The 13489-nt window shown below is 37.1% G+C and overlaps 1 protein-coding gene across 2 annotated transcripts in view; it reads right to left on the bottom strand.

Moving 5' to 3' along the window:
- Window positions 1-234: 234 nt before the first annotated feature.
- TAB2 (TGF-beta activated kinase 1 (MAP3K7) binding protein 2) overlaps window positions 235-13489 on the bottom strand; it is a 62667-nt gene continuing 49412 nt past the window's right edge. For both annotated transcript variants that reach the window (XM_008928382.3, XM_018078169.1), the window contains exons 4-7: window positions 6577-6737; window positions 5850-5943; window positions 4477-4557; window positions 235-2291 (exon numbers count right to left, since the gene is read on the bottom strand). In XM_008928382.3, coding sequence (XP_008926630.1) covers window positions 2146-2291; window positions 4477-4557; window positions 5850-5943; window positions 6577-6737 — 482 coding nt within the window. In that variant the 3' untranslated portion in view covers window positions 235-2145. The remainder of the gene's footprint in view (window positions 2292-4476; window positions 4558-5849; window positions 5944-6576; window positions 6738-13489) is intronic.

Below are 13489 nucleotides of genomic sequence, written 5' to 3'. Positions count from 1 at the left end.
TGGTCAGGAAACAATTTAGTCAGTGCAACTTTATGAAATACATTCCATACCCTCCCTGAATTAAACAGAATAGTGCCTGGGAGGAGTGACACAAGGTTCTACAAGACAAAAGTTTAAGTAAAAACTCTGGTATAAGAAATCATCCTACTTTTAATACTGTTAATACTTATTGTTCCGTTGAGTATTCTGTTGCTCCATAGCATGGAAAAAGCAAACAAATCACAGAAGAAAACATTAGAATATAATTTTTTTTTTAATTTTTATAAATAACTTATCTGTTACAAAGGCAGTTTACCCAGCTAAATCACAAAACCATCAACTCAAGATATCCAAATTAGGTTTTATTAATAAACAGGTAAAAACTGATTTGTCAATCTTCACATAGAACTGCAGATGAAGCTGAAAAACAAGGCCTCATTTTATAAACAAAATGCATTGAATGCAAGTGTGCTTTGGGTCTACTGCCTAATTACCTGGGATTGACATTTTCTTCCCACATAAAAAAAATGCAAAGCCTTCAAAACAAAGGCCTCTGTGCATTCACATAGATCACTTGTAAAACTCCTAATAAAAGTGTCCACTGGCAGATGTTTACAGTGGGTGACAGTCTACTTTATCTTTTGCTACATTGTTAGCACTCCCTCCAGCCTCACACTAAGTGCTGCTGCTACATAATTCTTTGCGTGCCGTCTTTCATGCATATTGTACTGGAATTCCATTTCCTTGATCTCGGTTACATACATCCCCGATCATGTGAGTATTTTCCTTAAAAAAATAGATCATCAAAATATAAGAGATGCTTGAGGTTGCTTCAGTGTTCAAGTCTGTTTGATTTCTCTTTTCCAGCCTTTATTTCAGTTGTCCTAAATATCGCTATCCTTGTTTTCTATAAATATGAGACTTCACCACAAAGTCAGGTTTAGAAACTGGCTGCCAAAACAGGAAAGCATTTAAAGTCCTTGAACAAAGCTGTACGATGCTGCTGCTGTTGATTTTGGCACTGTATGTACTTCCCCAATGAATCTCTCTTCAGGAGTCTGCAAGACACCCAGCAGATGAAGCAAGCTCAACTCGGATGCTGATCTGTTGGTGGGTTGAAAGTTTCCTAGTATAAAGTTTCCTCATGCCAGACAAAATGCTACCTTTGTGTCACCCACCGTAAAACTCAGTGTACAGAGTGAACTATATGTGTAACTCTTCAAACTTTTCCTGCATTTTTACCACGCTGCATCTGCAGGTCTTCACAGATCATCAGCATTTACAAGAGCAATGTACAGAACGAGCAGAGGAAAGCTATTTTGTGCATAGTTTCTTATTAATGCTCTTATTTTAAGGCATTGCTTCTCTCAGATAAAAGCTTAAAAAAAGGGACATGATCGTGCTTAATCACTTAAAGGGAAAAAAAGAAAGTTAACAAAAAGACTATTACACTATACATACAGAATTACAAGAAAATAATAAAGGTGAAGAAAAGAAATCACTTAAAGCAGGCCCTAGAACTATGTACAGTAGGAAAAGCTTTGGGGTATTTCACTGTGTGTATTGTACAGACAACGCATGCAGTTTTTCCTTTTCATCTTTAGACGTAGTTGTACTGATTTCTGGCTTCACAGAGATGTTTTCAGGGAAGACAAGGCAAAGAGTACCACTGATTCGTGAAGCTCTTCCCTTTATCGAAGGCACTATGTGGCAGCAAACAGTTTAAATATTTAAACCTTGTTCCTTTTAAGATCTCCTCCGTGCATGTAGTGTTTCACCGAGAGCTCTGAAAACAAAAACACTAGCACTCTATTCCCTTCCCCTGTCAAAATTCAGTAGTGACACTGGGGCAAAGAAGAGGATGGGCAACACCCAGGCACTGAACATGGTGTTTGTTATTGGGACACTGGTAATACTGTACATGGCTTAGGCAGCTGGCAAGTCTTTCAGCAGATTACCCTTCAGTCAGTCAATCTCAACTGCCTGTGGCACAACACTGAGGTATTGCTTGCTCTGTGGGCTGACACTGAACATTAGCAAAATACCGTCTCCTCACAACTTCGATTTTACAATATCCTACGCATAAATGCTTTTTTTGCCCCCCAATGACTGGATAATTCCTTGTATGTTTGCTGTGGTTTTACAGAAGGTAATGGGCCTGTTGGCTCAGAAATGCCTGGGCATTTCACACTGTTCACAGCGATTTAAGGCTGGATGATTTAAAAAAGTACAGGCGGTACAGCTCCACTGAGCTCCCTCATCTTCATCTGTGTCTGGAACAGTCTTTGGTGTTTTCACAATGGACCTCTGATCTGTGACACGAAAGAGATAAGATAAGAAGTTACTAACCAAGAACAGCATGGAAAGAATTTTGAGATTATTTTTTTTCAGTAACTTAGAACTATCTTGTTCCTCTGAGAACAGCACAGTTATTACGAGTGACAGAAGCAGCTTTTTACCACCCCCTTGACTACAGTTTGATTGTAAGTCAGCCAAAAGGCACAAGGTGAAACTATAAAAAGCAAGTTTCCCATCCCTTCACTCTGCCTTCTTCCTTTCCGCCTTCAGTTCAAAGCTATTGCATGGAAAGGAGATAAAATTTAGAAATTAATCAGCACAGGAAACATGCACAAGATTTAGAAGTCTGAGGTCTAAAATTCATTATGCCAAGAAGTAAATGCTCTGTAACCTTCCAACATGTTTAACTTTTTGACCCTAGAATGAGTATCAGCAGTTCTTCCTCAAGCCAGCTCAGCAGGCAGATACATTAAAGAAAAAACAATGCCTGGCTCTGTCATGTTACTGAGTAATGCTCCTAACCATACAAGTGCATCTTTTTGCATGATGTGTTAGACTATTTTAAAAGAGAAAAGAAGAAAAGAGAAAAGGGATGAAAAAGATGAAAAGGGAGATGAGTGACTTCTGAAGTTAAAGGTTCCCAGTTTAGGCAACTGCAAAGTCCTTCATCCCATTATTTCAACTGCAGAACATCTCATCAGCAACTAGACAATGGAAGTTGCTGCAAAACAACAGTAAGATCTTCATAAAGTACAACAGTACTGCTCACAACTGCAAGAAGAATTATTTTTCTTTCTTTTGGGAACAGCAGTAATTGTGGATTAAATCAAAGCCTATGTGACAGTTAATTTTAAGCTTCAGTTTAACTGAAAATTAATGAACAACTAAGATACACCGCTGATACTTTTTTAAAAAGAAAGAAGAAAAGGAAGACAATTGATAAAGGGACTTCAGGGCTTTATAAACCAGTCGGGGTTAATTTTGCATTTTCAAGATTGAATCAAATAAATTTTGGAGTTCCTAGGAGATAAGCCAATGGAAATGTTAACAATTAGTCACAGAAAATTAATTTAAATTTTCTTCTGTGATAGGTTATTTTTTATTTACTGTAAAGGGAACTACAGTAAATAAATAATTGACAGAACTTCTTATAAATTCTTTATAGTTCAGCTGTAAAATGTATCTAATAGGACTGTGCATGGATTTAACTTCAGTTAGTATTTTCACTAACAGCTCAGATAAAAGATAAAAGAAGAGCTTTATAAAGCATGAAAAACAGTATCAGTTTGGAGATGTTACAAACAGTCTGGAAGATAAAGAAAGTCCTATTTATCTAGACCATTTTACAATATAGAACGGTCAGAAATCTGTTAAGATGAGATTCTGTAGCAACAGTTACTGCACATGATAAGGACCAATCACACATATATATATTATGTGGAGAACTTCCTGAACAGAAAGATTGCACAGAAACATCAGTGGATTATCTATTTCACTTGGTGGTTTGCCTAAAGTTCATAGTATGATGCCCTTGCAAATAAGTTAATTTCATTCTCTGCTTTATGTAACACACAAGAGGAAATTATTCTGCTTTGTTTGACATCCTGAGAGGGAAGAAAATAAGTAATGTACCAAACAATGACAAGCAGAATGTTTAAGACTGGCTAATATTCAGCAATACTGACTGCCCTACTGGGCTACATTACTTTCCTCTTCAACTAGCTAGAACTATATGTAACAATAGTCAGAAGAGGCTTTCATGTAATTTGTTAATACAATCTCTACAGTAGACAGAAGTCCAGTCAAGGTAACCAAACTGAGTTATTGCTATAAGCAAATCCACTCTTCACCACAGACAATGACAAAGTCATATGAGTTTCACTCATCCCTAAGCAATGTACCTCATGCTCATTTTTAAAGACAGATGGATACTTCCATTTACTTAAACTACCTTCCAATATATTATCCATCTTTAACATAACCCATTTAATATACTTCTCTTTCCTGAATGTATGAATAGAGAGGAAACAAGAGCAAACAGAAGCATATTTACTGCCAATACAAATAAAACGCAAGGTTCACATACTTTTGAAGAAATCTATTCCATAATCAACATTTAAAATAGATTTGTAAATCAGAACTTGATATTAGATGGAAACCAAATATTTGAATTAAATCCAAATTTTATCAGTACAATACCTTTGGGTTTTGGTGGCACGGGACCAAGAAATCCAATATTATCGTAAAAATTATGAATAGCGCTGGGATTAAAATGTGGTCCTAAAAATAGAAAAAAAAAGGTGCAGCAGTTTAAAAAAATAAATCTGAGTCGGGAAGCATGTCAATTTTTTTTTTCTGGCAGTAATTCTGTAACAGTACTATTATTCCCTTATCACCTTTTATATCAAGGTGTCAATACAGACCCAAGTGAGATATTAGCGATGTCAACAATAAACTGTTAGAAACTTATTGCCCAAAATGTGCAATCTAGAGACAGAATCCAGCAGACTAAACTCTTAAAGGTATTTTTTTTCTGCTATGCTTTAACACTGTTCTATTGTAAATTCTAGCTTTTTCTAAACTGCAACTATACTCAGAGATACATGCTTAGAATTAATACTCGGAGGAAGTCCTACATCCAATTTACTGTAACAAACAGATAAAAAAGTCATCTGCAATTTAAATATTCTATTTCAGGTCAGGTTTTTAGTGTAGCATTACATTCAGTACACCTGTCTACCTTCTCCTTAACTGCAGGTATATTGTCTGAAGGAGAACTTCCACGGTTTATGTCTGAACTGACCTAACAGCTCACCGCTGCTAGAAGTGGGAAGTATTGGTTCCTTCCCTCTCACTATCTCAGTTCTCCCTACCCATGCCTCTCCCTCACATGAGCTGTATGTAGTAAGCTCTTCCAGCAATGCAACAGTTTTTGCTTGGCTTGTGGACAGAATTAGCTCTGCAAAGGGTCTAAAAGACTAATACAGAGCCAGAGCTCAGTAAGTGGCATAAGAGGGAAGCAGGAAGAGAGCAGGATCTCTTGTTGGCAGCTCTTGAATTGGCTCAGCTGTCTCATAATTTCACCCTCATGACCACAGGCTGTGTCCCTGCAGACAAGGAAAGCGGAAGAAGGAGAGCACACTGGAAGTTACAACTGTAGTTTATATTTGCTAACTTGAGAGGCTGAATACAGACAGATGTGGAAGACAAAAGAGAGAGATGGACACATACGTATAGTTGTATGGTTTAAAAAACTTTTTTTCTCGCTTTGATACTCAGATAATCAGATTTTTCCCCCCAGTATTTATTAAATAAATAGCATCACAAGTTTCTCTCTTCTGAGCCAAGTATGAAACAGGAACGACCGTGGGATTAGGAAAATCATAAAGCCAACTAAAACAACAAGCATAAAAGACAGTTACTTCCATGGTTTTGCTCAAACTACTGTGATGATTTTGCAAACAGTGTCCATCACTTATAACACAGACTCCTTTGATAAATGTAGACAGTGAAAAAAAAAATAAAAAAAAAATCAACATTTACAGTTGTTGATGTACTAAGATATACTGTACCTCTTGCTTGAAAAAGATCAATCTCTTTGGTTAGGCAATCTATGTCTATCTGCAGCTGTCTGTTACAACTTCTCAACTGTTGCATTTCTTCCAGCTGGAAAAATAAATCTGCCTGTTAGACTAAATTTCCCCACTTTATTAACAGTTATCATTCACACACAGGTAGACAGCATTTAGTTATTTTAGAAATGAAGATTAAAAATCTTCCCTTATGACCACCTTTCTTTTAATCCAAGTATGATCTTACAAAAATCTTTGAAACCCACTTAATTCCCTCACATCAGGCTTCAGAGCTGACTGAACAACTCTAGACTGTGGTCAGGACATCGCCAATGGTCCACCAAATCAATGGTTGAATGCACTGAAAACTGGTGCATTAAATTGGTTTCCTCAAGATTGGTATATGCACAAAGACCAAAGAATATTTGGTGTGGAAAGTAGTATGAGTATTAAATTGTAGTCTGAAATGTTAGAAAGGACTAGCAGGCCAACCCTTTTGTGACTGCCTTTAAAAGCAATACTTCACAAAGCAATTAGTGAACTGCAAGGTTGTGGTTAAATAACACATATTTAGTCTTTACTCTGAGCTACACTGTTTACCAGCTTAATTCTAGCTATACTGCCTGTCACTAGTATATTGTCAATATATGAACAGCTCTTCCTTCAATTTATTGTGACAGACCACACTTGTGGTTTAGGTTGATAGCCTACAGACGTTTCAACTTACTGATGGAATTTGGGAAACAGAATTCGATCTTTTCAGGCGCCTTCGTGTTAGATTATTCTCCATTTCATTGACCTCTGCTTTTAGTTTATCCAACTTTTTCTTTTGAACCTCAAGTTCTCGTTGAAGTCGCTCCATCCTGGCCTTCTGGTGTACCAGTAAAGCTGCAATACATAAAGTCCCATTTTATCTACTTTATTATCCTTCACATGGCAATATCAGATAAAGAAGCAAGTTAGTATTCTTTTGGGAAAATACAGACAAAACCACTGCTTTTCCGTTTTCCTCACAAGAAAAATCTCTGTCATAAGACAGAATGTGCTGTATTTTTGAAAGCAGCACAAATTAATTACAGACAAGTAAATAAAATGAGTCATACATCATAATAGATGACCACGCAAAATTTAACTGTAATCTCTAAAAACCTACAAGAATGGCTACCAGAAGCCAACAACAAATGTTTCTTTGCATTGCATTCAACCTCATCACTGTAAAACAGCATAAAGAGGATAGACAACTGCAATATGCAGCACTAGGTATGCTTATTGCTATTAAGATTGGAACATAATCCAGTGTTGATTATAACAGGGCACACCAATTGAAACTAAACCAGAAATAAGTAATATGACTAGGAAACAGTGATATTTATCACAGAGGCTGGATTGTATGTCATTTTATCCCTAAACTACGGTGCAGAACCATTAGCTCAGCTTCTAATTTCTAACACTGTTTGCTATTTGTAAAGCAAAAGGTATGAGGAGACCCAATTTAGAAACAATGAAGTTAGCATTTAAACCACAGCTTTTTAAAGGTACAAAGAACGTATGCAGCAGAAGATGCAAATTCATGCAGTTTAATGAGTTCATTTCATTGAAAGTAGATTTACTACTAAATATCACCACAAAAGCAGATAACACTGCTCAAAGCAATAATCACCTTCTACAAAAAAAGTATTTCTTTAAATGAATCCAGAAATCATTTCAACTTCTTCATAGTCATTAATTCATCCATTCAATCAGTAATTCACACAAACTAGGACCATTCATAGACCATGGATACTTTTATAGCACCGAAGACATTATAAAAAAGTAGCAATAACAAGACGTTCCAATAGACTGAATTTGCCTCACAAAGGTCTTTAAGTCAAACTCTAGCTTTAAGTCAAACATAATATTTAGTTCATCGTGGTTTCTTCAGGTACCAAAAAATTAGAAGCACTCAAATTTGGTTGCCTAGGTTTCCTGAGTAGTAGCAAAGGAAAAAATAGCACATCAAAAAGATGCAACTTTCCACATCTCTGGCAGGCAGAACTGTCTTCTGCTGTAACTCCTGCCTGTTCATTCAGTCACACATCATATTTTGTCTTCCAGAGGTTCTTCAAAAATAGAAACCACGTCAAACTATTTTTGTACAGTGTTACAGACTGCAAAGCCTTACTGAGACCCAGTCTAGGCTTTTGAGTCATGTGTTCACAAGATACCGAAATGACAAAGCTGATGAAGCTTCTGCTAGGTTTCGATCAAATCAGAGAAGTTTACATAAAGAGGCACCTTCATTTCAGGTCAAAGTAGTCACACCATAGTTAAAGTTGCCACTGTGCTCATATGTAATATAAAATGTAATAACTGAAATCTCAAGGTAAAGATTTTTGTTGAATTATCAGGTAAGTATTCTCAAAAGATACTATCTCCTCTTGAAAAGCCTTTTAAAAATAGTGGAAGAAACTTTTCTCATTTATGAACCCCAGCAGTTACAAATGCAGCTGCAACTATAAAGAAATGAAATCAAAGGCTACTTTGCCTCTCTTCCTGCAGGGAGAATACAGGCCCTTTTTCCTTCTACACTTAATTTCCACTTTTAGACAGTCTCTTCTATTTTTATTGCTTTGGTATTACTGCTGAGGCAACATCTCAAAGCTCAGGTTATTGGTACTTGACCTGCAGCAACACAGCTGTGCTCTACTGACCAGACTCAGAACTCTTCAGACCTTTGGATGCAGGCTGCTGGCATGCAGCCAGTACCACTGGATGTGGTAGGTAAGGAAAAATGTTACCAGAATATCTCCAGGTGGCATGGCACGGACTCAAGACTTTGACCTGTGCATCCCCCACCTCCTTTTTTGTTTCAGCTACTCTCGTAAAGGGAAAACCCCCACAAATTCTCGTTTCAATGTTCTCCCACTTCTGTGGTTTAGAAATTTAGTTGTCATGGAACCGCACAAGGGGTAGAAGGCACTGATGGATGCCCACAGCACTATTACTTGCTCTCCATTTTCACACCAGGTCTGTAAAGTGATGCCATTTATTCTCCTACCAGCTTTGTGACTACTTTACCATTTTACAATTTCAAATCCCAACAGGTTTTGAAAAACTCATTACAAAATTACCATTATGATTAAAGAAGAATCACTTGATATTAATTCAGTCACAGAATATTCTGATTTGGAAGGGATCCAGAAGGATCATTGAGTCCAGCTCTTAAGCAAATGGTCCATATGGTGGGAATTGAACCTGTGACCTTGGCATTATCAACACCATGCTCTAAACAATTGCGTTCTGTATTGCTATGCTATACTTCTTCCACTAAAAGTAAGTTGGATAAGGAATTCGAAGACATTAGTTTAAGTGGAGACTTTCACACAGAATTTGGCAATTTTCCTTAAATACAAAACGGGCCGCTCCAGGAAAAAAAATGGGTTGGGGAAGACAAACCCCTCCTCATATCCCACTGCATTATTTATGAATGGAAACCGGCAGTTTAGGTATTCAGCTCCCTCTAGCGTTGCTCAGAGCAACTGAAAACGTTCAGAAAAACACTGCAGTTCAACTTCTTAATTACGTGCAAACGAGGTACTTCAATTTTTTCAACTTCTGCATGTTTGCATTCAACAGACTGGCAAGCACATTACACTTAATAATCTAGCAGATGCCACTGCTTCCTTTGATATTCAAAGTGCATATTTTTCACACAAAGGCTGTGTATCATTATAATTACAGAGAGTATGAAAGTCTAGAGGACAAAAGTTCACTCTTCCTCCCCTAGAGACCTACTCAATCGGGTTCTGAGTACACTTGTAAGTTTGGAAATGCGGGCATACTTGTTTTCTCAAGGCCTCTTTGAATCTGAATTTTAAATCTAGAGTGTCTTCTGTTATTGTGTTTCTAAGCTAATCTGGGAATGCAATGATTTCACCCTATTCCACAGACCTATGAATTTCTGAGATTTCTTGGTTTGCCAAATATGGAGGGGAATTCTGGCAACGCAATTACTCTGCGGCAGTAGGTTTGTGAAAGTCTCAGGACACACTTATGTTTGTGCATGTTTTCAAAATCTGTCTTTGAAGCTGCACAGAATTCAGTCATTTGATACGCAAATTCTGATTTTTTTTTTGTTCTCCCCTTTTCAACACTTTCTTCATTTAATTTTTTAAAGAGAGCATCACTGAAGAGTGGGGCCTGATATAGAGAGCCAAATATAAGGCTGCAGTTTTTTCTTAGATCACATGATGCAATGGGCTCAAAGCCTCTTGGAGCATGGGGCACAGCTGTGTCTCATTGAAGTCTTTTTTTTCCTAAGCATCTACAAGGACTGATAGGAATTTGGGAAACTGGTTTCCTGCAGCTTTTTTTATTTTCAAAAATTTTAAAAAGCTCCAAGAAGCCAAAGCAAGAACAGTGCAAAATGTTAATTTACTTATCTAGTTTATCAATTCACTTATTAAAAACACAGTGGCAAGAATTGCTAAGCAAACATGCACCCACATATATAACACCTATAGATGGTATCAACGATTCACTCTGCATACCATCCCCTTCCCAGGCTAAAAAAAATAATCAGACAGCCAAAGCCATGTAATACTTAACTAAAGGACTTAAGCTCCCAAGTAAGAAAACATCTACCTAAAGATTTTATTACACAATTATGCATTTTCTTAATGGGATGCCTTCCCATTATACAGATGGAAAGCTACACACAGAATGAGCAACTACTAAATAATTATTTAGCCTCACTATTCAACACGAGTACACGCAGAGTGAACATACACCACAGCAACATATCTGAGTACAGAATTTTCCATTTCCAACAGGATTTCACTTTTTTCATCCATAAGAACACTTTAAACTAAAGTATACATTGAAATCTCATTTACCTCCTTCATATTAATAAAACTAATTATAAATTGAAATCTCTGCTAAGTAATGGGAACCAATACTCCTGTACACGCAGAGAACTGACACTACACAGATTGGCATAAAAATGCATCCTCTTTCGGCTGTCCTTCTGGGCATACACCTAGCATTACTCTTCTCACAGCTTTATTCTTACTGACTTCAGTAGCGGATGTGGATGCTCGACATTTCCACAAGCATGTCCACAGTATCTCAAACAGGAATCCCAGAAAATGAGAGACATCCATTAGCAACCACTTCTGGTAAGTCTGGTGAGTTTCTTAGCATCACAGAGTCAGTGCCAGAGATATAACTGAGCATTCCATGGTAATGATAGCCATTTTTTTCTGAGCAGTATCCACTCCTTTTCACACTATATAACCTCCAGATTTGGCAGCAAACAAGACAGAGATCTGGGGAAGCCACCTACTACCTGCTGCGACTTACTTGGGAGGACAAAGAGAAATCTAATCGTGGAAGGAGACTGGAGTGCCTACACACATAATTAAGTAAAGCTTCTCGGATGGCAGACAGCAGCACTTGCAGATAGGTCCAACACATCTTCTTTTCTCCTGGGTTGGACCACGCATATAAATGTAAAGTAAATAAAAAAAGTACAGGAAATTTTCTTTGACACCAAAGCAACTCCACCTTCCACCCCAAGGTTCCTTCTACTCCAAGCCACTTTCAGTTCTTCCTGCCAAGATAAGGAGCATTCTGGCAGAAATGGAAAAGCTGATGAAAATACATTTTTCTCTAATCATGGCCAGAGAAACTACTCATCTGTTCTGGTTAAAATTAGAATGAGACAATCACCTCGCATGGAAGGTTTTTGGCATAGTCTGGCTAAATTATGAGCACTTTAGAACACAGCCTCACAAAAGAAAGCATCGAGCAACTCAAATCCCTTCTTGTACGTAACAGAAAAAAAACCATTGCTAAGTAAAAGAAACATGTTTAAAAGCAATAATTAGAACTTTCAAGTATCAATATTATACAAGCAAGCCTATCACAGACTTCAACTTTCCAAAGATTAAATAATAATAAAAATGTAAAAAATACTGCATTTACTGCAGCAGAAATTAAGCACACATGCCAGAAATCTTCTGGATGTAAAGAACTTCGGAAGCATGAATATACTTTATATGAACTAGTTGAAGACACAGAAAGGTGGTCTTTCCCTGAGGTCCCTAAAGCTGTACCAACCCACATCATGCATCTACACTTCATCTAAAAGCTGCATTTATGTCTTGGCTTCAGGAAGAGTTGGGCTCCACAGCAGGTCTGAGGTCAACACTTCTGAGCTCTTATGTTGTGTATCAAGCTTGCCCCATCTTGATAAACTGAATGCTGATACTTGCAGCCTATAGAGATTGTGCAGGTTACAGTGGCCATCGCTACCAAGAGTACAAGAGGTAAAGAACTAGACGTGGTAGAGAAGTCAGTGCCGTCAGAAAGGCAAAACAGGAGATAGGGATACCCTACATCAAAAAGTACTCAAAATGCAGAATGCTTGGGAAGCAAGTTCATGATCTAGAAGAGTATTTAGAGCCTAAGGACAAGATTTCAGCTGCTTAATTTCTAGGTATACAAAATCTACTAGGACTAGGACTAAAACTAAAAGAGCCAGTCAAGTCTCCCTTCAAAGTAAGAAAAGGGAATATGACTTCTGGGGGGCTATTTGTTTTCCTTATCTACAGATGAGTAATTTTCTGAAGTTCTTTAACTATGCACTGAATGTAAAAGACAGTCTAGGACAATTAGCTTTTGGTTCTCACACCTAACCTTTAGAAACTTTTGAGTTAGGATTGACTACTCCTCACCAAAGATAATTACATCCAGAAGTAGTGCACAAGCTATAATTAGTGTTCATTTACTTCATATAGTATTCTGGATGCAGACATGGCTTCTAGTCTCCTGATCACTGTACTTACATACATAAAACAAAATGGCTAAATTCATCTGAAGAATGTTTACAGTGGTCATGGAACAAGCCCATTTTTCTAATTCTGAACTGTCTGGAGGAGGTGTGTGACCAACTGTTTGAGGACCAGTGAGGTCAAAGACAAATTATTTTGACCAATTCTCCTGAATACTGCTTAAATATCCTAAAATTCATTCAGCATCTTTATACAAAAAGTCCACAGGAGGGTTAATAAACCATCAGGTTGGTAATAAAAGCATGCAAACCCATGAAAAAAGAAGAAAACAGATTAACAGGTTATATTGCCATATCACATATTTTAAGTTTTATCCTTCCATTACCACTGATCCTGTAAAACAGCTAACTTTGGTGTGGTGTTCCTTCTAACGTTTTATAACGTAACAGAAGTAAGTACCAAGACTTTAAGATTTTTATTGTCAGGCACACAGTAGAGAACATGGAGGCCAAGACTTCATCCCATTAATTGCTTTTGAAGTCTGCTTTTCTTCTTTCTTAAATAACACTCGCAAAAAGAAAAAATGGGAACATTACCCAATGGAAACAGTATCTCAACTGATTTAAAAATCTGACAGTGGACTTGTACCTTTAAGTCATTAAGACAAGTCGAATAAGAGTAGATGTTTCTTTCAGAACAACGTAAAAAATGAAGATGTTATGACTCCACTTCATTAAACAGATAACATATCTACTTAAGACAAACAGAAGAATTATCTCCAAGTATTCAGTTACATGTCTTTACCTTAAAAAGAAATCTGTGATTTGCTTATGAAGCACTTTTATTTATTTAGAAATACTCACGAAT

Source organism: Manacus vitellinus, unplaced genomic scaffold, assembly GCF_001715985.3.
Source record: "Manacus vitellinus isolate BGI_N305 unplaced genomic scaffold, ASM171598v3 scaffold_4_pilon, whole genome shotgun sequence".
In the NCBI taxonomy this organism is placed as follows: domain Eukaryota; kingdom Metazoa; phylum Chordata; class Aves; order Passeriformes; family Pipridae; genus Manacus; species Manacus vitellinus.
This window is presented reverse-complemented; position numbering and strand designations above follow the sequence as displayed.